General features: G+C 37.4%; 1 protein-coding gene across 11 annotated transcripts in view; it reads right to left on the reverse strand.

Moving 5' to 3' along the window:
* LOC137088889 (adhesion G protein-coupled receptor L2-like) overlaps positions 1-26,895 on the reverse strand; it is a 161,441-nt gene that overhangs the window by 125,494 nt on the left and 9,052 nt on the right. For all 11 annotated transcript variants that reach the window (XM_067452259.1, XM_067452263.1, XM_067452264.1 and 8 more), the window contains exon 2: positions 9,755-9,940. In XM_067452259.1, the coding sequence (XP_067308360.1) occupies positions 9,755-9,830 (76 nt within the window). In that variant the 5' untranslated portion in view covers positions 9,831-9,940. The remainder of the gene's footprint in view (positions 1-9,754; positions 9,941-26,895) is intronic.

Below are 26,895 nucleotides of genomic sequence, written 5' to 3' on the forward strand. Positions count from 1 at the left end.
TTCCAAACCAAAGAAATTAGCCAAACCAAAAACATCCTACACAAATGTTGTCATGTGCAGAACATTCAAACAAGACAATTCCTTTAAATCAGATTCAGTTCACAAACAACTGAATGCTATGACCCAAATGTGAACTCACATGTGTAATAATCAATGCTTAAATTTGGCATAAGTATCAGTTGCAAGAACACTCAAGAGCCAGGTGTTAACTGGAGACACGCTTTGGCCAGAGAAATGAATCAGGGAGCTGTTGACATAGTTCAATTTGCATTTGTGAACTGATTTAAAAGATTCAGCTTCAGTATGAAACCACTTTTTTTAAAATGAAATTTAGTGAAGTAAAAAGTATCATAATTCGGAATGTAGTTTCCAAAATTAAAAATACTCTGAAAAATACTTGCATATATTTACAGTTAATTACAGAATCAAAGTAAAGATACGGTGCACCACTGGAAAAGACAGTAATATGAACAATGTGTGCACAAAAAAAAATGGAGTAGTAGCGAGCTTCTCGAGGAACTGAAGGGCAGACTGTGACTAATCCACAACAGACCTGTTACACACTCACTATAGGGACGAATAAACATTACAATGCCAGTAGAGAAACCACTTGCTGTATTTTTAAAATATGACCTTTTGATGGCAAACTGTCAAGCATCATTTTTATCATTTCGAGACATATAAAAAAAAAAGTATTAAAAAAAGATTTATTAATGAGACTATATTCAGAAGAATGTCAGAAGAAACTGGTCAAATTTGGTCTTAAATTCAAGTAATTCAATATTTGTTCTTTGAAAAAGCAATTTCATAGCATTAACTGAGGATTTGCTATATGTACGCATGTTGTTTTTACTTCTGTCTACCTTTGTTTATTTCTAGCTGTTTTTGATTAATTTTACCCAGCTTTATTATAATTTTTAAACAGCTGTTCAATATTTATCCCCAACCTATTGGTTCCCTGGGTTCGCCAAAATGACGCAACTTGCTTTTTTTTAATTATTATTCAGACTTTCCACTTTAAATGCAAAAAGTATCAGCTGTATGCAAAGTGGTTTTGACCCTTAAAAATGGGTAAAATACAACATGGAGCTGCATTGAGAGCCACTTATCTATAGGATTAAGCAACATATGGCCTTGAAAATTAAGATTTAAAAAAAAAAAGTTTATGTTAACCAATCCCTAATCATAAAGTCATATTGAGACTTTTTGAGTTGACAGTCATGCAAACTTGCACAAAAAAACTAAAAAACAAACAAAAAAAAACACTGATATACAGATCCTTCTCAAAAAAAAAAATTGCATATTGTGATAAAGTTCATTATTTTCCATAATGTAATGAAATTTTTTTAACTTTCATATATTTTAGATTCATTGCACACCAACTGAAATATTTCACGTCTTTTATTGGTTTAATACTAATGATTTTGGCATACAGCTCATGGACGCAGTGGACTGAGTCTGGAGTAGAAACATCCAGAGCCACCGTGCACAGGCGTGTGCAGGAAATGGGCTACAGGTGCCGCATTCCCCAGGTCAAGCCACTTTGGGCTACAGAAAAGCAGCACTGGACTGTTGCTCAGTGGTCCAAAGTACTTTTTTTGGATGAAAGCAAATTTTGCATGTCATTCGGAAATCAAGGTGCCAGAGTCTGGAGGAAGACTGGGGAGAAGGAAATGCCAAAATGCCTGAAGTCCAGTGTCAAGTACCCACAGTCAGTGATGGTCTGGGGTGCCATGTCAGCTGCTGGTGTTGGCCCACTGTGTTTTATCAAGGGCAGGGTCAATGCAGCTAGCTATCATGAGATTTTGGAGCACTCCATGCTTCCATCTGCTGAAAAGCTTATGGAGATGAAGATTTGGTTTTTCAGCACGACCTGGCACCTGCTCACAGTGCCAAAACCACTGGTAAATGGTTTACTGACCATGGTATTACTGTGCTCAATTGGCCTGCCAACTCTCCTGACCTGAACCCCATAGAGAATCTTTGGGATATTGTGAAGAGAAAGTTGAGAGACGCAAGACCCAACACTCTGGATGAGCTTAAGGCCGCTATCGAAGCATCCTGGGCCTCCATAACACCTCAGCAGTGCCACAGGCTGATCGCCTCCATGCCACGCCGCATTGAAGCAGTCATTTCTGCACAAGGATTCCCGACCAAGTGTTGAGTACATAACTGAACATAATTATTTGAAGGTTGACTTTTTTGTATTAAAAACACTTTTCTTTTATTAGTTGGATGAAATATGCTAATTTTTTGAGACAGGAATTTTGTGTTTTCATGAACTGTATGCCAAAATCATTAGTATTAAAACAATAAAAGACATATTTCAGTTGGTGTGCAATAAATTTAAAATATATGAAAGTTTAATTTTTATCATTACATTATGGAAAATAATTAACTTTATCACAATATGCAAATTTTTTGAGAAGGACTTGTATTCTCTGCAACTATATTGATGTAGAAAAAAAATACATTTCTAGTATCAACATTATTTGTTAGACATTTCTTTTTAAAAGAAAGAAGAAAAAAGTATCAGCAAAGTGACCCTCATTTGGTTTTTGGCCAATGAAAATGTGCAAATGAATGTTTACTCATGGAGCCGCATTAAAGGTGGGGTAAGTGTTATTTCAAATCCGTTTTAGAAAAAGGACCTGGGCTGAGTGGAATAAACTTGTAGCCGATCAGCAGGTAAGGCGCGTGTCTATGGTGAGAAGAGAGGCTTAGTGCACAACATTATTCAAAACACACGAGTCACACAGGACGGACATTAGCCAAGAAAGAACTAATATATGCTGGCTTTTGCTTGAATATGCTTGTGTGTCATGTTCGCTTGTTTGTCCATTTGCGATCGTATTGTCGCTCACTTCAGTGATGATAAAGACTAGTTCATTTCCACATCGTGTGGAGCATCTAAATCCCCTCAGTGTTTTAAGGTTTCAAGTGTTAGCTCACAAAATGTGTCCAACAGGTAAGATACTATACTCCTAATATATGTTTGTTTCCTCTTTTCATCTACATAACCCATCCGGTCATAATTGTAAAATGTTGTTAGCTGACTATCTAGGTTGTATACTAAAGTTATCGAGTTGTTCATGAGAACTCTTTGTGTTTTGTGATCGCCATAACTCTAATCTTGTCATAATTGTAATATGTCATTAGCTGGACAGTTGGCTCGTGTTCTATTGAGTTGTTCATGAGAACTTTTTGTGTTTTGTGATTGCTATAACTCTAATCTGGTCATAATTGTAATATGTCGTTAGTTGGACTGTCGGCTCGTGTACTATCAAGTTGTTCATGAGAACGGTTTGTGTTTTTGTGATGGAAGGGGTGACTTTTTCATTGAATATTCGACCTGGATTAGTTACACACAGATTCTGCCATAGTCGTTGCCTCGGTTACGTATGTGTGGGCGGAGCAATCAAAATAGGGCCGAGAACCTTTTTTGGGGGTAGGGGCGTGTTTGTTTTGGTGATTTGAAATATCAACAACGGTTACCAGATATCACTTTCCCCACCTTTAAGATCTCTATTTATCTAGGACTGAATCATATGGGGCCTTTAAAGGGATCGTTCACTTTAAAATGAAAATGCTGTCATTCTTTACTCACCCTCAAGTTGTTTCAAACCTGTATGAATTTCTTTCTTCAGCTGAACACAAGGGAAGATATTTTGAAGAATGTCAGTAACCAAACAGTTTACTGGAGCCATTGACTTCCATAGTCGGAAAAAAAATACTATGGAAGTCAACGGCTCAGTTAACTGTTTGGTTACTGACATTCTTCAAAATATCTTCCCTTGTGTTCAGCTGAAGTAAGAAATTCATACAGGTTTGAAACAACTTGAGGAAAGTTGTTTCAAACCTGAAAGGATCCCTTTAAAATAAAGATATCAAAATAAATGTTTGTAAAAAAATAATAATAATTATATATATATATATATATATATATATATATATATATATATATATATATATATATATATATATATATATATATATATATATATATATATATATATATATATATATATATATATATATATTTATTTATTTATTTAAAAGGATATTAAAATATATTTAATACTTCTTGAGTTACAGGCATGCAAACTTGGGGGGGGGGGAGACAAAAAAAAACCCACAAGATTTGCTTTTCCCCCATTTTTGAACTGTTACCGTTGGCATATAAAGAAAAAAAAGAGTGCTAAAGTCACAAGATTTTACTAATATTTCTACCAATTTCTGTGTAAAACTAAAATAATGAGGTTGCCTTCTTTCTAAAGTGATTTTTACCCCCTGTATTGGCTCCAGATCTCATTTTGACCCCATTGCACAAAATATTGGATTACTCAGTAAATATGCATCTGTGACATTTAATATTTTGGCTTTCATCACTATTTATGTTTGCTTTTCTTAAAAAAAAAAAAAAAAAAAAAATCAAACATTTGAGCCGGGGAAGTTTTCAAAATTTGCTTGATTTGACATGGAATGACCCTGTACTTCATGTTTTGCGACATTGATTCAACTCAGTTAGTTTAAAATTGGTTAGTTTGAACCAGAAAAAAAGATATTTACTTGCTGACAATATTTGTGATCCAATACAAAGTAATTTAGTCCATATAACTGAGCATTCTCATGGTCAAAAGCGTTAAAAAGCAAACAATGATCTGAAGCACTACGAAAAATTCCATCATTTTTGCAATTGTTAAGTTTGCCATTTTAGAAGCCAGTGTCATAGCAGGCCTTTATTGTGTGGTCTGTCATATTGGAATATAAAAACATGGCATGCCTCTTTTCCTCTCAGGACTGCCAGAGAATGACTACAGGCGATGTGCAATGATTCGGGACTCAGAAATCAGGGAAGGGTTTCTGCTCAAGCGTACAGTGATAGAAGTCATTGTCCAGGGAGGGGTGCTCGTAGGATTTGAGGTCCAGCCGTGGTTTTCTGTAACTCAGTTCTTGATCTTTCCCTCTAGCAGGCATGAGCACAGATAAAAACCAGACCCACACTGGCCGCAATCTCAAATGAAAGTTAATTCAGCCACAAAACCATTTGAAACCAATCTTTGATTCCATGGAGAGGGAATTACTGCTCTGAAACTCTGACTGATGCAGATGCAGACATATTGACACGTTCAATAATGATGTTGGCATTGAGTCGATCAATCCGCTCTTAAAAATATTAATACTTAGTAGTTTTAACTGGTGACTTATTTATTAAGCATTGAAATGAATGCTTCAATAAGTTCTGGGTAAGTTAATAAATTATCAACAAAAGCAGATTTTAAATGTTAAAAATTATGGTTTTCACCTCAGAAATTGGAAGAAAAAGGTACTGATGAATACTTGGATATTCAATGTGTATTGAATCTTATGGATAAAAAAAGTATTGTTAGGTGTGATTAATCACAAGTAATCCTGATTAATGTATTGCTCAAATCTATATTAATAGGCCGGCTGACCTTGCATCACAGGCAATCGGGTTTTTCCAACCAAGAGCTGATTCATAATGAAGCATATACTCATAATCCTCAAAGGATTACAGGAGTAATCTATAATAAGGCTCATCATAACACAGGGGCAGAATTTACAATTACTGGACGTGTTCCAGGAAATGAGAAGGCTTTAAAACTAATTGTTCAGGCTTACTGTAGTTAGACTCAGTTTGATAAGTAACCCAAATTATGGGCAAACTTTTAAAATGATCCTCAATTATTCAAGACGATATGGAACAATGTCTGACACTGTAGAAAGTGCACTTAAAAGTGACTCTTTCAGCCCTCACTTGCAGTAACCATGTTTCTTTCCACTTTCTGCCAAAAACTAGGGCAGTTAAGTTTTTTTTTACATGTAATTAATTACATGATGTTGCGATTAATCTAAATGGCACATCAAACTATCAAATAGAAAGACATTAAAAATTTTACTTTAGAAATAAATATTACATTTGATTTAACATTGCTTAAAGGGTTAGTTTACCCAAAAAGCAAAATTCGGCATTAATTACTCATGACGTAGGACACCCATAAGACATCTTTGGAACACAAATTTTCATATTTTTGTTGAAATCTGATGGCTCAGAAAGGCCTCCATTGACATCAATGTCATTTCCTCTCTCAGGACCCATAAAAGGCACTAAGGACGTTGTTACAAAGCCCATCTCACTACAGTGGCTCTAAGCAACTCTCTTTAAATCATTGAATCGTCGGTTTACTCAAATGAACTGCTCAAAACGCTGATTCATTCAGAAACTACACAGCTGTGTTGCAAGGAAACACAATGGTTCTACTAAGAGGTAGTATTTTTGTTGACAAAAGCAGAAGATATGGTGTCTCAAATATGACAATATTAAATTCTTATTGAACTGTTATAAAATCAATATCACATTTGAACACATGCTACCCGGAAAAAACATCACTCATGTGATATTGCACTTATTACATTGCTTATCATATGATATAAATGAGACAAACTCATACAGGGGCATTTGAGCGGATATCTTGAATTTTAGGGTTATACAACTGTATTATATAGCTTGAATTATGTGTGTCGTTTCCCATGTTCATCACAAATTAACTGTATGAAATGTCAGACGAACTGCCCAAATAATCTAGCCTGACAAGCCAGACCCACAGCAAGATGTTTGGTCTGGAAACTCACCATTGACAGGGCTCAATCCGAGGGGCGGGATAAACGGTTGTCTTTCAAACTCGTTCCCTCTGCACGCTGTGCACGCAAATGAAGAGCGCTACAACCAACCAGAGCAACGAAGGTGAAGCAGAGCTAGTTGACAGATTAAATTTTCGCCGTATCCGGTCGGCAAAACTCAGACACATCTTCCCTTCTTAAGAATGACTTCAGTGCCGTTCTTTGTTCTTTTCTCAGAGAAAAGCTTAACTCCAAGTCTTCCAGAGTCGCGGTCAAAGCTGATTCGAAAAGATCGCCGTTCGCAAGTTTCTGCGTTTCCGTTTACTAGTAGCACGCAAGCCCAACTCTACCGTCATTATGCTAAGCCCGCCCACCGACTCTATACACGATGTGATTGGCCCGACCAGAGTTTGGCTTTTACAGCTCAGAAGGGTATTGAGAGTTGCTAGACGACACTTGCGGCAGATTAGATTTGCTGCCGCTAGGGTGCGTCTAGATTTCTAGGCTACAAATCAACCCCATTTGGGTACCCGTGTTTTTCAATATCTTCTTTTGCGTTCAGCAGAGGAAAGAAAGTCCTATAGGTTTGGGACAACTTGAGGATGAGCAAATGATGACAGAATTTCCCTTTTTGGGTGAACTATCCCTTTAATTGGGCCGTTTTGTCTACTTGAGTACTCACCAGATAAATCAAACGAGCACTCAGCTGAGGTTTAATGGTGTGAAAAAATTGTCAAAGTGAGCTGTTTTTTAAGCTTCTCATATTTTCATACGTCACTCAGATCAAAACAAACTCACACAGAAACATGCACCTTGTTGCTAGGAGACGCAGGACAGACAAAAACAAACTAAAGCTGACTGCAGATCCAAATCTCCCAATTACAAAAGCTATAAAAGATAAACTAAAATCAAAACATAATTAATTGTGTTGGCTGATAATAGCTGTGTTTTTTTAAGGGGAGAAAAACAACTTCTTGAAGGAAAGAAAAATCCTCTGATTGCCAAGACGAGAGCTAGTTAGTAGTTAGACAAGCAAAACATGTCAATGTACAACCTATTTACCATGAAACAAAATCCAGAAGCGAAGGCATGTTGTTTTGAGGAGCCTTCTTTCTGGCTGAAGATACGGCTTTTCGTATTCATGGAAGACTGGTATTGAGGTGATGCCATGTGTAAGATTGATAACTCATATCTTCTGTGTGTTTGCGGACACTTTCCCCAGAGCAATGCAGAGCCAATTCATGAAAGCTGTGTCACGTACAGCCGACAGACGTGAGCTACCAAGAGCTAAAACTAAACAAAAGACAAAGTGTTTCACATGTGGGCGGGTATGGAGGAACAAACAGCCTTTACCAAATCAGACTCATCCAAGACCAATACAATGGGACTATTAGAAGTGCTCATCCATTAGACAATACGCACAGTGCGGATTTCAACGCATACTCTCTCTGACTCAGGTTTGTCCAATCTTCAGTAAGCAATCTCAAATGCCATGATAACAGCTACAAACACTGGATCCTGCAGCTTTTTATTATTGCTTTGCCTGTTTAATAAAATGTTATAATGTACTGTATGGTAGAGATCATTCAGGAATGATGTGCAGAAAAAAGGAGCAACTGGATTGCGATATGCAATGAGCCAAAGTCAGAACAATATCTTCACCTTAAAATAAATAAATAAAAATATATTGTTTTGCATTAACATTAAGTCTATTTTTAGGAACGTTATGGTTTTTACAACTACGCAATGAGCATCCTAGTCAAAAAAAAAAAAAAAAAAATGATGTATAGCAAATATAAACCTGATGTATTCTGTACCGGTACTTTTTAAGTAAAAAAATTAATATGACCAAACTATAACATTAATAACATTACAGTCGTTCGCACGTAGCCTTTGTAAAAACAAAGCAAAGAAGATTTAATATAAACTACTACATTACTGCAAAAAATGCTTTTCTCACTTAATATTTTTGTCATTTCCATTCCAAACATCTAAAAATTCTTAAATCAAGATGAATTTTCTAGATGAGTAAAATGGCATAATAAAGTGTCTTGTTTTCTGGGGAAATACATCAAAATTAAGTGAGTTTTTGCTTAAAACGAGCAAAATTATCTGCCAATGGAGGAAAAAAATTATCTCAATTCAAACAGAGACAAGATTCATTTTCTTACCCCATTGGCAGATTTTGCTTGTTTTAAGCAAAAACACTTCATTTTGATTTATTTCCCCAGAAAATAAGACATTATATCTTACGTAGAAAATGCTTCTTGATGATGAATTGAGAAATCAACTTTCCCTTGAGCTTTTGATATATAAAAGGCCATGGTGATATAAGAATACCCTCTAAGTTTCGGAGCTGAAAACGTCCTTGTTGGTGAAAGAAAAGCTTTCATAGACACCAAGCCCAGAAAACGAGACCTCTCAAATATATATTGCTCAATGACGTAATAGAACGGGGAAACGGCACCTCTACAGATAAATACACCTGCTTCTGTAGCCCGCCCAGCGACTTGTGGAGCTAAACGAGCAATAAACATGCCGAAGACAGCAAGATAATCATTTGTAAACAAGACACAGGCCTACACTGGATTTGCATATTAAGATTAAAACACAATGCTGTGCCTCCTATATTGGATCTGACAGGAATGGTGAGTACACGCCTCACTTTTTTTTATATTTGATAGTATTGCATTGTTACAGTTTGTATTGATTATGTGTGTACGTGTCTAACAGAACATACCTTACCATGCTATCACAGGCTGGAGAATATTTTTTTGTTATTTAGACTAGAAACAAGACGACAAAATACTAAGAAAAGCAAAGCATTTTTGAATGTCAATTACCAGCAGCCGTATAATTTATCTGACTAGTCAACTAGTCTAGTTTGAAAGCGGGAGTTGAATTGAGTTTGTACTCTGTACTACCGAAAGACTTCAACAACACTGTGCTGTCTATGAAATAGCACATAATCAAAGGAGAACTACTTAAATGAGCAAACTAACACTGAATACGCCAAACCAGACAGCTTGTTCAACGTTCACTGACTTCCCTAAAATAAAATAAAAGTCTAGACTAAGAACCATCAACCGCCATACACAAGAGATGCTCTTACCTTCTGAAGATTGTAAACAAATCACAGTAAACAGAAGTCCATGCATGAGGGGACATTTCAAAAGTGACGTAGCCATTTTGGTTATTCAAGACCGTCTCCAGATGCTGGCCAATAATTTGGATTGTAGAGAAGATCTAGACAGTATGCAGGTCACGTGGACATCACCTTTCACCATTCATTCTCCATCTGAAAGCGCATGAAAGAAAGAAGAATTAGTGTTGTAAACACTACACAACATGTATACACTACATTACACAAGCTATATCATCACAAATGTTGAGCTTGGATTTCCTTTGAAAAAGCAAAGCTTCACTGTCATCTGATGTAGATTTTAACAGGCCATTTATTAAAGAATGACGTATACTGACCGTAAAATGTATGATACTGGCAACCCGTTAATTATTTGAATGTTATTGCTAATAAATATGGCCAATATTAAAGTCTCCCCCTGGTGAAAATCACATTTGTAATGTTGTTTATATGTCTGTGGGGTTTTTAATATGCTTTCAGACAAACCATGTGCAAATTCATAGGTCACCACCATTGCTGAGTATTTTCTCTTTAAAACTGCAGTGAACCAAAGATGCGGTTGGAAATTGCTGGTGTTTCTGACGTCACAAACTACCTTGTAACCAATCACGTCAGCGTGTGATTGTCAACGAGTGGATCTCTGAGCTGGTGTGGAGTTCATTTGGCTAATTTGCATAATAGAACCACGTATACTAAATTTTGCAAGGGTGTAGCGTATACAGTCGAGCTCTTTTAAGGCATGGAGGATATTAGTACTAGTCATTTGGTGATCAAACATGAGTTTTAAGGGATCAATTATTGACTACAGGTAGACTCGAGCCTGACAAGCCAGACCCACATCAAGATGTTTGGTCTGGAAACTCACCATTGACAGGGCTCAATCCGAGGGGCGGGACAAACCGTTGTCTTTCAAACTCCCTCTGCACGCGATTGGATAGCGCTACAACCAACCAGAGCAACATAAAGCGGAGCTAATTGATAGAATAAACTTTCGTTGTATCCGGTCGGCAAAACTCAGAACACATCTTCCCTTCTTAAAAATGAATTCGTTCTTTGTTCTTTTCTCAAAGAAAAGCTTAACTCCAAGTCTTCCCGAGTCACGATTCGAAAGACCGCCGTTCGCCAGCATCTGTGTTTACTAGTAGCACACAGAACCTACGCAACTCTGCTGTCATTATGTTAAGCCTGCCCCCCGACCAGAGTTTGGTTTTTCCAGGTCACAAGTCTTTAGAGAGTTGCTAGACGACACTCACTGCAAATTAGATTCGCTGCCGCTAGGGTGCGTCTAGATTTCTGAGCTAGGGGGACCCGCATTAAGAGATTGACAGTGATACTGAAGATGACCAATTATGCCCTTTTTTAAAGTCTTGATTTTTTTTTAGGCTCTACTAGATTAATAGATCGAAACTGAGTGAAGAGTGACCTATAGAATAAAGCTAAATCATAACCATGAAACACATTCGACCCATTTGAATTCTACATTGCGACTACATCAAGACTCAGTGGATTTCAAGAGAAGTTGCACTCTAACTAGTCTAATCTACATATAAATTCCACTGCGTTTATGAAGATTACAGACAGATATATCACATTCTCTCCACTGACCCTGCATGAGGCAGATAATAATTACTATGGAAACTGGTTCAGCTGATAAACTATTAAAATCACCTCTTTTGTATGCGTTTGCTTTTTCCCCGTTATCTCAAGCGCATTCACAGACTCTTCGTCTGCACTGGCACAGAGTAATATCTGAGACCTTGGGGAGCCCAAGATCCTTATAACACACAATGTCAAACGTTGAAGACAGATGACTTGTCAAGCTCACTTGGTCTACAGATTCATTCCCACTGACAAGCGCCTGTGCACATACACACGCAAACATCCACCCACAAACTAAACAATGCTTTCATCTTCCTCAGAAAATATCCATAATGCACATGCTCAGCGTTTAAATCGCAGGTAGGGAATCCTGAGGAAAGTTGCACTTTGAAGTGAGCTTCATCAAAGCCTTCCTCGCCATCAAGTGCACTGATTATTTTATAATGAACCTATATATAAAACATTTCCATAACTCTATGGATGTTGGTAAAAAGAGAAAGAAAAAGCTGGAACAAAACGTTCCATACAGCAGACAAAATTCAATCATGTTTCATCGCAGATCCAGCTATAGGAAATGCTCATTCCTTTGCAGACGCACTGAAGAGCAGACATTTTGACATTGCACGATCACGTCTCTCACTTCACAAAAACATGCGACTCCAAGCTTACACTGCGCGTGCACATTATTGTTCATTGTTCATGTGTTCAGTGAAAAATTGAACAAAAAGACGATTGTCTTTTAGGCTATATTTATATCATATGATGTAGTTCAGCAATCACACAATGGCGCTTGTGTTCCTCACTAAACGTTTGATCATATCGCACACTACTAATCGTGCTTATGATTTTTGACAATCAACCCTCGCTACTAGAGGGTTAAAGATACACTGTGTGATATTTTCCCCCATCTAGCAGTGAAAAGGTATATGACCATCCAGTGAATATTAGTTTCTGTTCCTCTCAATTTCGATTTCGTTTTAAATCCTACGGTGGCCGATTTAGTCCAAGATTAACATGGCTTCCAGTTCAACCTCGTCCATGAGTGCTCCTTCAAGTTATGAGGTTACTCAGAAAACTATTATAATTTGCAGTTATTTAATTTGTCAGTTACCATGTAGGTTATGACATCATTGTCAAATGAATAATAGTTTTACGTTTTCGTTATATTTTTACCATTTCACATCAGCTATCAGGTTCCCAGATGAAGGCAAGCTAATCTTGGTAAAGTAACTTTTATCAGTGCTATCGTTATTCTGTACATTGTTCGATATCACTAGTGCAAGGCAAAGTTTACATTATAGGCTATATCATTTTCTTTGTGAGCAGAGATCAGTTGATGTGACGGAGGTGTGAGGGAGAGGTACGCGAAAGGCGAAGCTTGAATTTACGGGTATGTCCCTCTTTGGCTAATGTACTTTAAAGATGGAGGCGCAATATGGTGACCGGCATTCAAACCCCTCACCCGTATGTATTTTCAATGGGATATTATAAACTTACGAGAATACTTAATTACTTGAAAGAAGTAAATATACATTAATGAGCACATATTTTTGAAAGAACTAAGTGTTTTTAGCTACGAATAAACTAAAAAAGTTACACAGTGTAGCTTTAAGGCTGCATATTTTTACTTGTCGTTAAAAAACATAAACCCGTGACTTCACAGACAAAGTAAAAATCTAGTCCCAGATTAAAATGCATGCTTGAGCTGTTTTAACCGAAAGCAGATCTTAAAATATGTCAATGCCATTGTTTTGTCACAAGATGCACACCAGTAATGTGTTTTTCTAAGCATGTTTATAAAAGCTGCTTAAATGTCCTAAATGAACTAAGGCATAATCCCGTTTTAATCTAAGCCCTGTCTGTGGAACCAGGCCTTAAATGGGCGAATCAAGACTTAATCATATAAAGTCAATCAGCCTTATCTCTGACTGGGCATTCAGGTGGGAAAATCATTTAGTGCACCGCATCATGGGATTAGGATTCCAAATATCCCAAAGAAAGAGCGAATCAACAAGTTGGGAGTATTTTTAGGCCGTGCTTCAATAACCTGCAACCACATCCATAACCATTTGAAAAAAAATCCCACACCCTGCTGAGATTTTGGAGATGCTGATCCCGGCAGACAGGAGACGTGGCGCGAGGGTCTGCACTGTCTGCTCAACAAGCCTTACTTCCCGTCAGCATTGTGTGCAAACCCTCACACACCGCTGAGAAACACGCTCGCTTTATGTCTGAAGGCTTAAATCACAGGAGCCGACCGTTATCATCCCCATAAACACCACTTTGTTTGGCAGATTTCGGACTGGATTTGTTCTGACTTGAAATAAAAGGATTAAGCGATTAGCATTGGAGAGCTTTGCGCCATTCCTGACTGAGCCGTCAAGGATTTTTCAGATCTGCAATTTACTTCCGGACATGAAATGAGACAAACCAACAATACTAGCTGCTTGATTCAATGTCATGAATCACAAATTTGCGCCTGTATTCCACTATGCTGGAAATTTTCTGATTAAATGAACCAAACCCAAAGTCAACAAACCATGATAATGCAATTTTTCTATGAATCTAGGGCCATTCTGAGCGACTGAACTGGGGTTCAGTACAATTGGCCATTGGATTAACTTTTCATTTTAAAATAATAATACATTTTTTCAAAGAAATATTGAATAGGTTGGGAAGAGATGGCATCTAGGAGGACTTGAGATCAAAAATGGCTCTGTTTGTGAATGTGACATTCATCCCAGAGCTTCCTGTCTCAGGCTGGTAAGGCGAACACCGAAAGAATGCCCAAGATTCCCGGTTTCTAAGACGGGCTTGAACTGAATGAACGGGGAAGAAAAGAATGGAACAGAAAGAGAAAAGGGTGGGCGGGTCAACCAGGAAGATTGACAACTAGTGAGTGTCGCTTGACCTCTCAGGGTTCGCCTTTAAGTATTCTTGACGGACTTAAAGGAGGAGAACATAAAAGAGCTGGAATGTTAATTTATTTTCAATTGCCAGGCCCAAGATGGGAGAAAATAAAGAATGCATACATACATGCATAGCAAGTGAAGCAGGCACAAATGAGATGTAAAGCTGCATCCAAAATTAAGCTCAAATGCAGTTAAATAAAGACAGCCAGCTGAATTTTTTTAATTTTTGGAAACCACTTCTCCTTTCAAACATGGATAGTACCATAACAGTGTGAGGGTTTCACTCGCATCTAAACATAGATGTGTGGAACTATAAAATTTAAATGTAAAATGTACTTTAATGTATTTAACATGTGCAAATAAAAAGTGCCCTGGTTCTTAAAAAGTCAAAACAAAACAAAAGTCTAAAAAAAGAAATCGAAAAGTATTTTTTTTTAAAGGAATATTGATTCAACCTTTGTGATTATTAAACTTCAAAAGGCTATGACTTTATTAAATTAATGAGCGCTGCAAGTTTCAAAGTAATACACACCACTCGAAGCATTTATGCCACCAGACTGCTTATGATTTACTGTTGATGAATTATGACAATGTTTATATTGCAATATGTCGCAGATGGTTGCATCTAGCACTTGTTCAACAAACTCTTGTATCTTCTGTCTGTTCTGCTCCGTCACAGAAAAGAAAGAACATTAACACACATTATATAGATTTTACTAGTATTGGCACGATAACCTGTTTATTACAATATATGTGTGTATAAATATAACTACAGAAATAGTTTGAAGCAGAAATATTGAAAAACCTAGTGTACTTCTGATTGCAAATGTCTCCCTGTATCATTTTATTGACAGAAAAAAACAAACAAGATTTTGATAAAAATTCATTGCACCCCTAAAAAATGTTGAATCCTGCACAATATATCAGCCACCATATCAGTATCGGACAATATGTGTACATTTTTTATGTTATCGTTGTCAACCGATAAGAACACTTTGAAATAGGGAACACATTTACTAAAAACAACTTTTCTCTCAAAGTCCTTATTACCGCTTATTAATAGTTAGGTAGTTGTTAAGTTTAGGTATTGGGTAGATTAAGGCATGTAGAATATAATCATGCAGAATAAGGCATTAATGTGTGCTTTATAAGTACTAATAAACAGCCAATATACTAGTAATATGCATGATAATAACTAACTAATTAAAGTGAGAATTAAACCCTAAAATAAAGTGTTACCAAAAATGTGGCCGATATATTAACGTCGATAAATAATGGATTTATAATTGTGTGCTTGAGACATGGCTTTTGATGGCAAGACTTTGGTTTTTCTAATCACTCTCTAAAAATGTACATAAAAATTTGGATTCGGATTTATCGGCTTTCAAGTTAAAAAAATTATCGGCTTTCGGCCAAAATGTTCATATTGGTGCATCCCTGATTTTTTATGCACTCTTAAATTTAAACTTAGGAGCACATATGCTACTTGGAAAAAAGTAAGCGTCAAGCCATGTATAATATTGGTATGACTTGCATGACTTTTTAAGATGCAAAAAATCCAAGAATCATTTTTGTGATTACTTACTCTGTCTATCGTGCATTTCTAAAATGATCCCTTAACTAATCCAAAGCATCAATGTGATTTTGAGCAGCATGTACAACACATGCGGTCACTCGATTATGATCTATGGATTAACCGACCTTAATTTGTTCAACTACTGCCACTGGTTAATTCATACATTAACATGTTGCTTATTTTTGGATGGGCTTCTCCAATTACCATGTTAAATTCACAAACCACAATTAATTAAAAAATGGTTATCTGGAGTGGATGAAGCAGTAGGAGCTCTTTGAGCGTTTAATCATTCTCAGAGTTGAGGAATGTATGCGTGCTATATTATGTTATGCTGATAACTAAACAAATTGTGCTACATGTTTACTTTGAGTGAAAAGTGTTTATTTGTGGCTGGAGAGCTGCATGCTTCAGCTCCAGCCCAGCTCAACACACCTGTCTGTGTTCAAGCACATCCTTGACACGCTGGTTTGACTGGGACTGAAGGAGCACCATTTGCAGGGCTGACTACCCCGATTAATGGCTTGTATTAATAATAAATAAATGTAATATATATAAATAAATGTAATACTAATGTAAACTGTAATTCCTTAACTGGCCACTAGAGGCAGGCTCCAGAAGGGAGCAGAATCTCACTGAGCCCCATGTTAAAATTCTCAAGTTTACAGCAGAAAAAAACATGTTTACAGAGCCTGGTACAAATTGTGGTTTTGGCCTATGAGGATAATTTTGATCTTCATGACAACTGTGAGGGGGGTGAATTTTTTTATAAGTCATTCGTTTACGTTATATAAAGCCTTAAAGTTCTGCATAATTAAGGGCGTGGTTACAAGTGGATAGCCATTTATCCGCCGTCTATACGTTACTGCGTCACATAAGCTCCACGCACATCCCACCTTTTTGCCCATTTTCTGTTATCCGGGAGTGACACACGATGACTCGCTCACAAGATGGCTCGCTCACCAGCTCGCCCCTACTTTAAGCTTCAGAGCGGCTAATCAGAATCCTATGGGTGACGTCACGGACATTACGTCCATATTTTTTTTACAGTCTATAACTGTTACCAATCAAATTAAATAATTTACACTGAAAAATTACAACTGCATTAAAGGTGCATGTAATGAAGTTCGTGGATGGAAGAAAGGAGGCGGGAACCGGCGAACGTTCAAAAACTTTAATTCAAAATAAATAAACAAAACGAAAGTAAAACCGCGGGCAGCCCCTCACGGACGACTGCCCGCGAACACACAAAATAAAACGTGGGTAGCCCCTCGCGGACGATTGCCCACAAATACATAATAACACGTACAACAAAACATAACATAAATTCCAGGCCTGGTCCTCTCTTGTCTTCCGCAGCCCTTGCTCCTCCTTATATGCTCCCGTCACATGGCCGCGAGACGAGACCGGTGTGCCACGCAGCTGGCACTCGTGAACATTAATCACCGGCCCGCTCTCGCGGTCCCTCGCCCCGCTGCCTGTCACACCACAGTGCACTATGTAGTATTTTTGCAGTAAAATATCCAAAAACCACTAGGCCAATGTTATACATTTTGTTCAGTTGAGTACTTACAATATCCCAAATGTCTACAACTATTTGTAAATAGTGAGAAAATTGCTATATTTTAACTAAGGACCGAGACGTTTCAGCATAGCATTTGAGGGAGTCGCCTGTCAATTGCATCATATCTGCGTTACCCTCGGTTTCGGGTTTTATTTGGCAGGAGCGCTTTACTCTTAGCAGTGTGAACAAGTGAACGCACAGAGTAACAGCATAACATCATTTTCAACACACTTAAATGTATCTAATATGATAAACAGAGCTGCATTACCTCATCATAACCGGAAGAGCGGAAATAGTGCAGGCGCCCGGCGAATGTGTCCCGTCCCGTCATAATAAAAGCCCCGGTGCTAGTGAGCCGTGTGTTTGTGTAACAATCACTCTAGCGGCCGTGCTCAGCTCCACAACACTCGGCCCTGCTCTGCTTCACACTAAAGTAACGTTAAAAACCGCATCCATGAACATAATTTCCCGCCCGAGCCCTATTTTCCACCGGCTGTGAGGTGAAGACCACATGTCCCAAGATGCTGCGCTCAAACTTTGCGTCATCAAACTACACCTTTGTTATGAATAGTCGACCTCTAGTGGACGGAAAGTTGCATAGTGCACCTTTAAATAATGTTATGAAATTTGTATTTTTGAATAAAAAAATAAAATATGTTGGAAAGTATGTTTAAACATGAAACTAAACCACCAGTAGGTGGCAGCAGGAGGCCGTCTTAATGAGTGAGTGAGTCATTGAGTCATTCATTCGAACGATTCATTCAAACGGCTGATTCATTCAGGAATGAGGCAGTCGTTTACAAACAGGTCATTGAATCTTTGATTCAACCAATTCATTTAAAACAGCTTTTTCGCTGCTGAAATAGAACAAAAACAGTCAATATTGCATCTAAAATGTTAGTGATTATTGTTGTTTATGGAACTGTCATATGAAATCAGTGTCCATTTTTTAATCGTGATGCTATTCAGGAAACAGCACATTTGGTTGTGTGATTTTGTTTAACTGTATCATATGTTATAAAAACTTGAATGTTTATCGCAGTATCTCTGTGGGAGCGGCACTCATTTGATTTGATTTCTCCTCGATAGGCTGCACGAGCGCTAACAGGACCTTGTTACCGTCAGTTCATTATATATTATGCTATTAATATCCACTATCGATTACCAATTACAGTATATTGGGTGATTAACTAGTTATTTTTTGTTATTACTGCTTTCACTTGCCCCTTCAAAAAATCCACTCGTCCCAGACAAGCTGCGCTAATGTCGATCCCTGCTGTTACACATGCATTATCTTTCACTACCGTTTACGCTCACTTAAGACATAACCGTCTATACTCGCCAAGACAGACATTTGAACTATTATGAGTGAAATTGTACGTACAAGCGCAAGGCGACATGAAAGAGACCTCAACTCGGTATCCGCGTTCTGTCAGACAAGGCTTTCTGCGTGCACGCTTCAGATGTGAGCAAAAAAATGTTTTAAAGTCTGCTAATTATCTTTTGCGTCTTCTTGCGCTTGAATGTTTACATTGGCTAGGCTTACAAATGCATGAAAATGATGTCAATAATGACTGTCATAACTATGCAGCCCTGGTCCGGTCGGGACAGCGACAGCTCTGTTAACGAGCCCAGCGTGTGCTCTCTTTTTTACTAATGTTGTGTCTGTGTAGGCATGGTTTTCTGTCATATGAGGACACAAATGTGTATATTGACATGGGTATGACATAGGTTTTACAAGGAGAGGGTGACTTATGAGGACATTGGCCATGTCCTCACTTTTCAAAATGCTTATAAATCATACAGGATGAGTTTTTTTAGAAAGTAAAAATGCTGAATGTTTCCTGTGATGGGTAGGAGCAGTGTAAGGGGATAGAAAAAACGGTTTGTACGGTAAAAAAAACCATTACGCCTATGGAAGGTCCCCATATGTCACAAAAACAAACGTGTGTGTGTGTGTGTGTGTGTGTGTGTGTGTGTGTGTGTGTGTGTGTGTGTGTGTGTGTGTGTGTGTGTGAAAGCGACAGAGGGCTCTCTCAGCCAAACCACAGTGCCCAAAAATATAAATTCAATGTACAGAATGAAGATGTGAAGAACAAACATCTAAAATGCATTACGCGAACAATGAAGACAATGAAGACTTTCAAATGCATCAAATTTCTGTTCATAGATGCAATAAAAATCATAATAAATGTGAAGTCGCTTCAGCTTCAATGCCTTTGTAGCCCTGTGTTTTATATAGAATTAATGAAAAGTAACTTTTTTGATAACATGACAAAAGAAAAGGCTCTGTTGGCCGCCGGATGGAGTCTAATCCATTTTCTGGCCCAATCCTCCACTTTTCCCCTCTCTGTCCCCCAGAACATAATTCCTGCTTGTGTCTGTGTAGCATCCCTTAGTTACCTCATATAGAGAGCAGGGCAACGCGGGGATTTAAAAAAAACATGCCCGGATCCACTCAAAAGCAAATCATTCAATAATTCAGAGTCATTAGTATCATTCTCTAATATTTGGTTCTAAGCATAGTCTGTAATAGCTCAGGAAAATAGCATTATAACCAACCTTATATGCAGATGGCAAGACGAGAAGAGGGGTTTGTTCTTGGAAAACAGACCAAAAAAGGAAGCAATCAGCACAATTCATCTTTAGACTGATTGAATCTAGATATCCATAAGTGAAGTAATCTTTTCTTTCATAAAAAAAACCCATGAGCGTTTAAAGCAAATCACCACACCTTCAAACTAGAGGAATGTCTATGCGACCAAGACTGATTAAATTCACTTGCAAAGTAATTATAATGACTTAAGGACTTTCAACTGAAGAGTTGCAAAGTGGAAAAAACCCGTTCCACAACTTTATGCACCCATTCAAAAGCTTTTTCAGCTCACAACTTTATGCACCCATTCAAAAACTTTTTCAGCTCACAACTTTATGCACCCATTCAAAAGCTTTTTCAGCTCGAGCAATGTAAACAGAGGATGTATTTTCTGGAGGAAAAAAAAATAACCTTACAGTGAACAGCTACATAAAATAAAACCTCAAACAGTTCATTAACAGAATGTGACCATGCAAAGTAGGTGGCAGTGATAAAGTGCACAGCCTACATTTTCAGCAACAACCACAAAAAGCTTTCCTGAGAGATTTTTAAAACGGTCTTACATGTTGGATCTTCAGAACAGTAGGGTAAAAAAAACAAAAAAACAATGACAATCAATCAAACCTACAGTTCAATAATATCCAATACACCAAAATAAGAACTATTCCTGCAAATAGGCCACAAAAGCAAATCAGGGTAGTGATCCTAAAGATCCACATACTATGATTTGAAAAAAAGAACGCATGAGAGCAATTTGTTTCACAGAAAATAATCCATTAAAAATAAATGATACTATCATTTCACTTTTATTCAAAACAGATTAAACGTTCAGTCGTTGAGGAATTTATGATAAGGTGTTGCAGGGTTGCAAAGAGCCTGAACATTTCTAGGAAATTTTCCAGAAATGATGGGGAGAAAAAAATGCTGGAGGAAAAAAAAATGCTGGAAAGTTTCCAAAAAATTCCAAAAAAGTGCTGGAAAGTTTCCAACAATTTCCCAAAAATTCTGGAAAGTTTCCAAAAATCCTGCTTTGCAACCCTAGTTGCTAATGTCTGAAAAGTTGAACTTTGATCAGCCCTACAAAAAACCCTATTTTGTTAGTATCCAGTGACAAAAAAAAATGCCGGAGTATTGATACGAATTTAAAAATGAAAGATTAAAAACATCAAATGCAACCTATGATTTATTTTGGTTGTGTAAAGGCAATGAAAAGAGTGTTTCGCAGCTCACTCACAACATGCCAGAATGATGCTCAAAGATACCATTTACAATCTTCTTGAAACAAAATAAAATATGAATGAAAAAAAATTACTTTTCAAATCCAATATAATTCAGAGTATGTTAAAGGTTACAACCACAAGCAATCTCGAGCGTTAAACATCTGTAAATGTAGTGCAACAATATCCGATACACCATTTTTACGGCCTGCACCATTAGCAAATAGCTTTGAGCATTCTTAAGAGCTCATGATTTCCATAATTAAAACCCTGAGCAATCAGCAATCATGCTGCTGCCCGCCTGGCTGATCAACACAGACTAGCTTTAGCAAACGCATAGCAAGACAGTCATGCCTCCGTTTCCACAGGCCTGTTTAAAATAGAGCAAATCAGAGGCAATCAGGAGGGAGGGAATGAATTAAACACCACAGCTATGTGGCTTTCTGCATCTGTGTCAAGAAAAATATTTTAAGATTTAAAAAAGAAAGGCATCAAGGCACAATGAAAACAAAATGCAGCCAAAATTGTTCGCTCGGAGAACAATGACTGCAGGCACGAATGCTCCAATCTTTTTTAGGGGAATTAAACTGGTCTCCACATATGCAGTTTTCCTTTCTTGTTTTGTCAGGCGGGTTCATTAAGGTCCTTTTCATCATTAGTACCCAAATGATGATTCATAAGTGTTTGGCATGCACCACATCAGGACAGTCTAAAATAAAGCAGCATGTATTAACACATCGACTGGTTCCACTTGTGCTGCCTTCCACTTCAGGAAAACGTGGCATAAACGGCGCAGACAACAGACTATCATAATGGCTGACACTCAGGCTGCCCCGACCGAACATTAGCCCACGAGAAGAGGAAGACCAAATTAGCCGGCCAAATTTTATTTTGTCGGTTGGTCGCTGAAAAACTTCTACAGGAAGTGGCAAAGTCACGCAGTTCATGACGGACAGATCGATAAAGGCGGGTCCATACGGCAATTATGTCGGAGAGGAAATCCAAATGATCGCATATCATTCATCGACCTCAAGGAAGGACTATCATTTGAAACATAAGTTGTAGCCTAGCGTTAGCTACTTTGCATGGCTGTTTGCTCTAACTTTAGCATTAACCTAGATAAATGTATGCTATTGTTAGGCACATATCCAAGTGTTCGTGCAGATTGTGGAAGCTATATTTGCACTGCACTTATTGCAATGTGCGTATAAACGCAGAAGTACTGGATGAGAGTTTATAGTCTATTCTACGGTAGATCAAAATAGAACAAATCACCTTTTGAAAATGATTGTGTCATTACACCAGTAGGTGGAGACAAGTGGCCGTTATAACATGTATTTATCATTGAATCATTCACTCAAGAGATTTGTTCAAAAACACAGATTCACCCAGTAATGAAACAAGTGAAGTCTTTATGAGTGAGTCATTAAATCATTCACTTAAGAGATTTGTTTAAAATCCCTGATTCATCCAGTAATGAAACAAGTGAAGTCTTTATGAGTGAATCAATAAATCATTCACTCAAGAGATTTGTTCAAAAATCCTGATTTATCCGGTAATGAAACAAGTGAAGTCTTTATGAGTGAATCAATGAATCATTCATTCAAGAGATTTGTTCAAAAACCCTGTTTCCTCCAGTGATGAAACAAGTGAAGTCTCTACGAGTCATTGAATCATTCATGCAATCAGATTTTTAAAAGTAATTCCTCCAAATTATTTATTTTTTAAAACAGACAGCAGCAAATAACATTATTTTGTTAAAGGAAGTGTATGTAAGATTGTGGCCAAAACAGGTACTGCAATCACTATCCCCTCTCCCTTACTCCTGACTCGAGGTTGCCAGATAGGCTGCAGGATCCAGCAGGAATGTGTGTAGCCACAGCTGAGGTAACTAGAGCAGATCTGGCAACCTGGATGCTGAAACACTACTGGCTTTGTGATTGGTAGATAGGTGGAGGGCGGAGCTTCAGGCCAAAACACAACATGTCAACATCAGTGTAGGGCTGCAACAACAACTTTTAAATGACAATAGTGTGGACAATATCAGTGATATAGGAATTTGAAATTAACAATTTCTTAATGTCTAGTGACATATTAAGGCTATTATATGATTTTATGAATTGAAATACATTTCCTATACAGTTCCTTTAAGTTGTCTGTTCAAAATTGTTGGAGTTTCTCAATTCTATTCAGGATCATGTAGCTCTAGTTAAGTTAATTTATCTAATATAGAACAATATTACATAAACCGGCAGTTTCGCAGACAAGGTGCTGTATGTAAGGTTTTCACTTTACTAAAGTATACAAATACCATACTATGCCTGAAGATATTTAGGAAACATGCTAAATTCACCAACTTATTTCTAAGAAAAAACAATGCAACAGCCAGTTATTCTACTTTGAAATGTGTGTTCCGTTTCGGAATGTCTGCTTTTGTTTTGGTCTGTGCGATACGGAAAGCCGCCAGTTTACCCAACCCTGTTTCAACACCCCAGGTTGCCAGTTGGTGGAAAACGCATCATGCTGCAGCCATGGAAACCAGCGAACAAACTGGGTCAGAGATCGCAGATTCTGCCCAACCTAAAAAAAGCCTCAGTGATCTCTATGAACGAGAGCATTTTAAAAAGAGGATAAATCAACTCATCAACTTACAGTGAGGCTTTCATTGTCACTTGCGCTTGCTCCTGCGTGTCCTCAAGCTGGCAACCCGTTTGAGCATCGAGTCTGAGGAGGAGGGGGAGGGGGAAACAACTCTCTCCAGTATTTTGAATTTGGACTGCAGTACCCATTTCAACCACTGTCAATCCTACACTGTAAAAGAAAAAGATAATGTCTCAAATTGAAAATATTCTAGTGACTGATCACATCTAAATGTTTCAGTTGGTCAAATTGAATTTCTGTGAATTGATACAATTTCATTCACAGAATTTCAATTCAGCCAAATGAAAAATTAAGATGTGATCAGTCACTTGAAATGTTTTAATTGGAGACCTGATTTTTTTTTTTACAGTGTACATATCGCACCTTTAAGTCTATTCCTAGACTAAAATGCATGTTTGAGCTGTTTTAACTGCAAAGCAAATAAGTGAGCAAATAAGACGCACGCAGGTAATGTGTTTTTCTAAAGCAAGTTTATAAAAGCTATACTTAAATGTCCTAATTTAACTAAGGGCTAATCGTGGATTAATCTAAGCCCTGTCTGTGAACTGGGCCAATATAGATTTTCTCAGCCCTGAAACTCGAACCAATGTCGTTAAGATCATAAACGCGCAACTAGTCGACTAATGGCTTAAATGAGCAACTATTACTCGGGGGCAGCTCTAACTGAAACACACACAACAGATGTAACATTCCCAGCCGCTGTGTGCATCCTCACAGCTAAAAAATTTAATTAATTAGACATTCCCACAGAGGTATATGAATACACGAGGGCGCCATCCTCTGAAGAGCCTGTGGTCTCTATCTATGCTAATGTAGCCATTTGTTGTGCGGCAGGAGCCGGTGGAGAGGTCTCACAGGTCAATGCTAATCCCCTGATAGATGGAGATACAAGACCTTTAACCATCCATCAACCTCCAACTGCATGTGCTGCACCAACACACAGCACTTAATACATAACGCAAAGGGTCTCGCAACCATCCATCCGTCAATTTTGGCGGCTCCAACAGGGTGCGATTAAAAGAGTCTTCTCTAAAGAGCTGCATGGAGGACTGATGTGTAAGAGCTCATGCTAGCTGTGCAATACACGTCTTAACACACACAATGCCTTTAAATGTCAAGACAGAGGAGAACAAAGGTGAGGTTACACATTACCCAACAAACTGGAAGCTTGCTTAAGTTTCTCTGTAATTCCCTAACCTCTTTTACACCAACATGATTTATTGGTATTCATACATTTGTGCTGTTTTACCACCAGCAAATTATACAATGCAACCTACTGACAGCATCTAATGTAATGCGTTTTAAGCACAACTGACACTATATTAATGTGAAGCACTATATCTCAGCTGTGTAATTTTGTTTATCATCACATCATATTGTCACATAGCTCTATATGTAAAGTTAGATGTCATAGCCAACGTCATTCATACAGACAGCTCACGTAAACAAATGTATAACCATAGCAAATCTCAGCTGTAACTATAGTAACACCCAGCTCTTTATATAAAGTTGGATATACAGTCAAACCAAACATTATTCAGACAACAGATTTCATTTTTTACTAGTGGGTGCAGGACATTATAGTTCATTTATGAACTATTGTGAGTGTGAGGATAGCACAAATAAAGTAAACCCGTGACATACTAAGTAAAAGCATTTTTTTTCTGTGTATTTTTGTCTTGTTTCTAGTCAAAATTTCTAAAAATTCTTACATTAAAAAACATTTAGACAATAAAAATCATTGTCTTGTTTTGGGGGAAAATTAAGGGAAAAAACTGTCAGTGGGGTAAGCAAAATAATCTTAAAACAAGATTATTTTGCTTACCTCACTGGCAGATTATTTTGCTTATTTTAAGCAAAAACGTTCTTAATTTTGAGTTATTTTTTCCTAAAACAAGACAATTACTATTGCTTGTCTAGTAAATACTTCTTGTTTTAAGAATTTTTAAATGTTTGGACTAGAAACAAGACAAAAATAAGTGAGAAAAGCATTTTTTAGCAGTGTATACCCAAAAATTCTTCATACAGTGGACTACCAATAAAATTGATAATAATGTGGGACCAAAATATTATTCAGACACTTTGACCTGACCACATTTTGCTTAAGTGTTTCTTTTTTAATTGCTAATGCAACCTTTTACACCACAGACAGACACAAAATTAAGCATTGCTTGGTAATTGGTTGACCTAAATTACTAAAATTTACCAGCTGACAGCTGATTGGTTGATTGTAATCCATTACACACCTTGCAAAGTTATCTGACCTTATATGAATATGTTTTGACACAGTTTAACTGGAGTTCTTGTCATATTTTATTACCATTTTTTAAACTATAGCGAGTAAACTGAGAAAATGAGAAAGTGCTGAAGGTGTCTGAATAAATGTTTGACTGTATATAAGTATGCCCAATTTTAATACCTACTCATTTATGGTGATTTATATCTAGCGAATCACAACGGCTAGATTGTTTGTATCGCCGCAAAATGTAAACTTTATTATTACCCAGCTCTAATCTGCTAAATGTGACTATGAGGCATGGAGATATTTAGAAACATTAACCTCATGATTTTTTGTAAAGCTCTTTGAAACGACGTCTTGCGAAAAGCACTAGCCTATAATAATAAAAAAATTGACTTGACTGACAGCATCACAGATTTTACAATTTATAAATTTTACAAACAAATACAATTTTACTGTATTCATATTAAAGGAGATTAGAGATGATTAACGAGAGATTATAACCGTTTTATTATGTTCTGAGGTTTCTAAAGACTGTTCGCAAACATTGGGACTGCAAACACACACACACACACACACACAGATCTGCAATGTTGGGGATTAAATGGGTAGAAACACACGTGCAGTGTACAAAAATATCGAACAAAAGCATCCACAGACAACCATAAGGTTTTCTGACATTAGTTTGTGCAGCGCTACTCTCAGCCAGCCTTTTCTTTCCCTATACTTCTCTATCTTCCCCCACACAGA

This window comes from Pseudorasbora parva, chromosome 9 (assembly GCF_024679245.1).
Source record: "Pseudorasbora parva isolate DD20220531a chromosome 9, ASM2467924v1, whole genome shotgun sequence".
NCBI classification, from domain to species: Eukaryota; Metazoa; Chordata; class Actinopteri; order Cypriniformes; family Gobionidae; genus Pseudorasbora; species Pseudorasbora parva.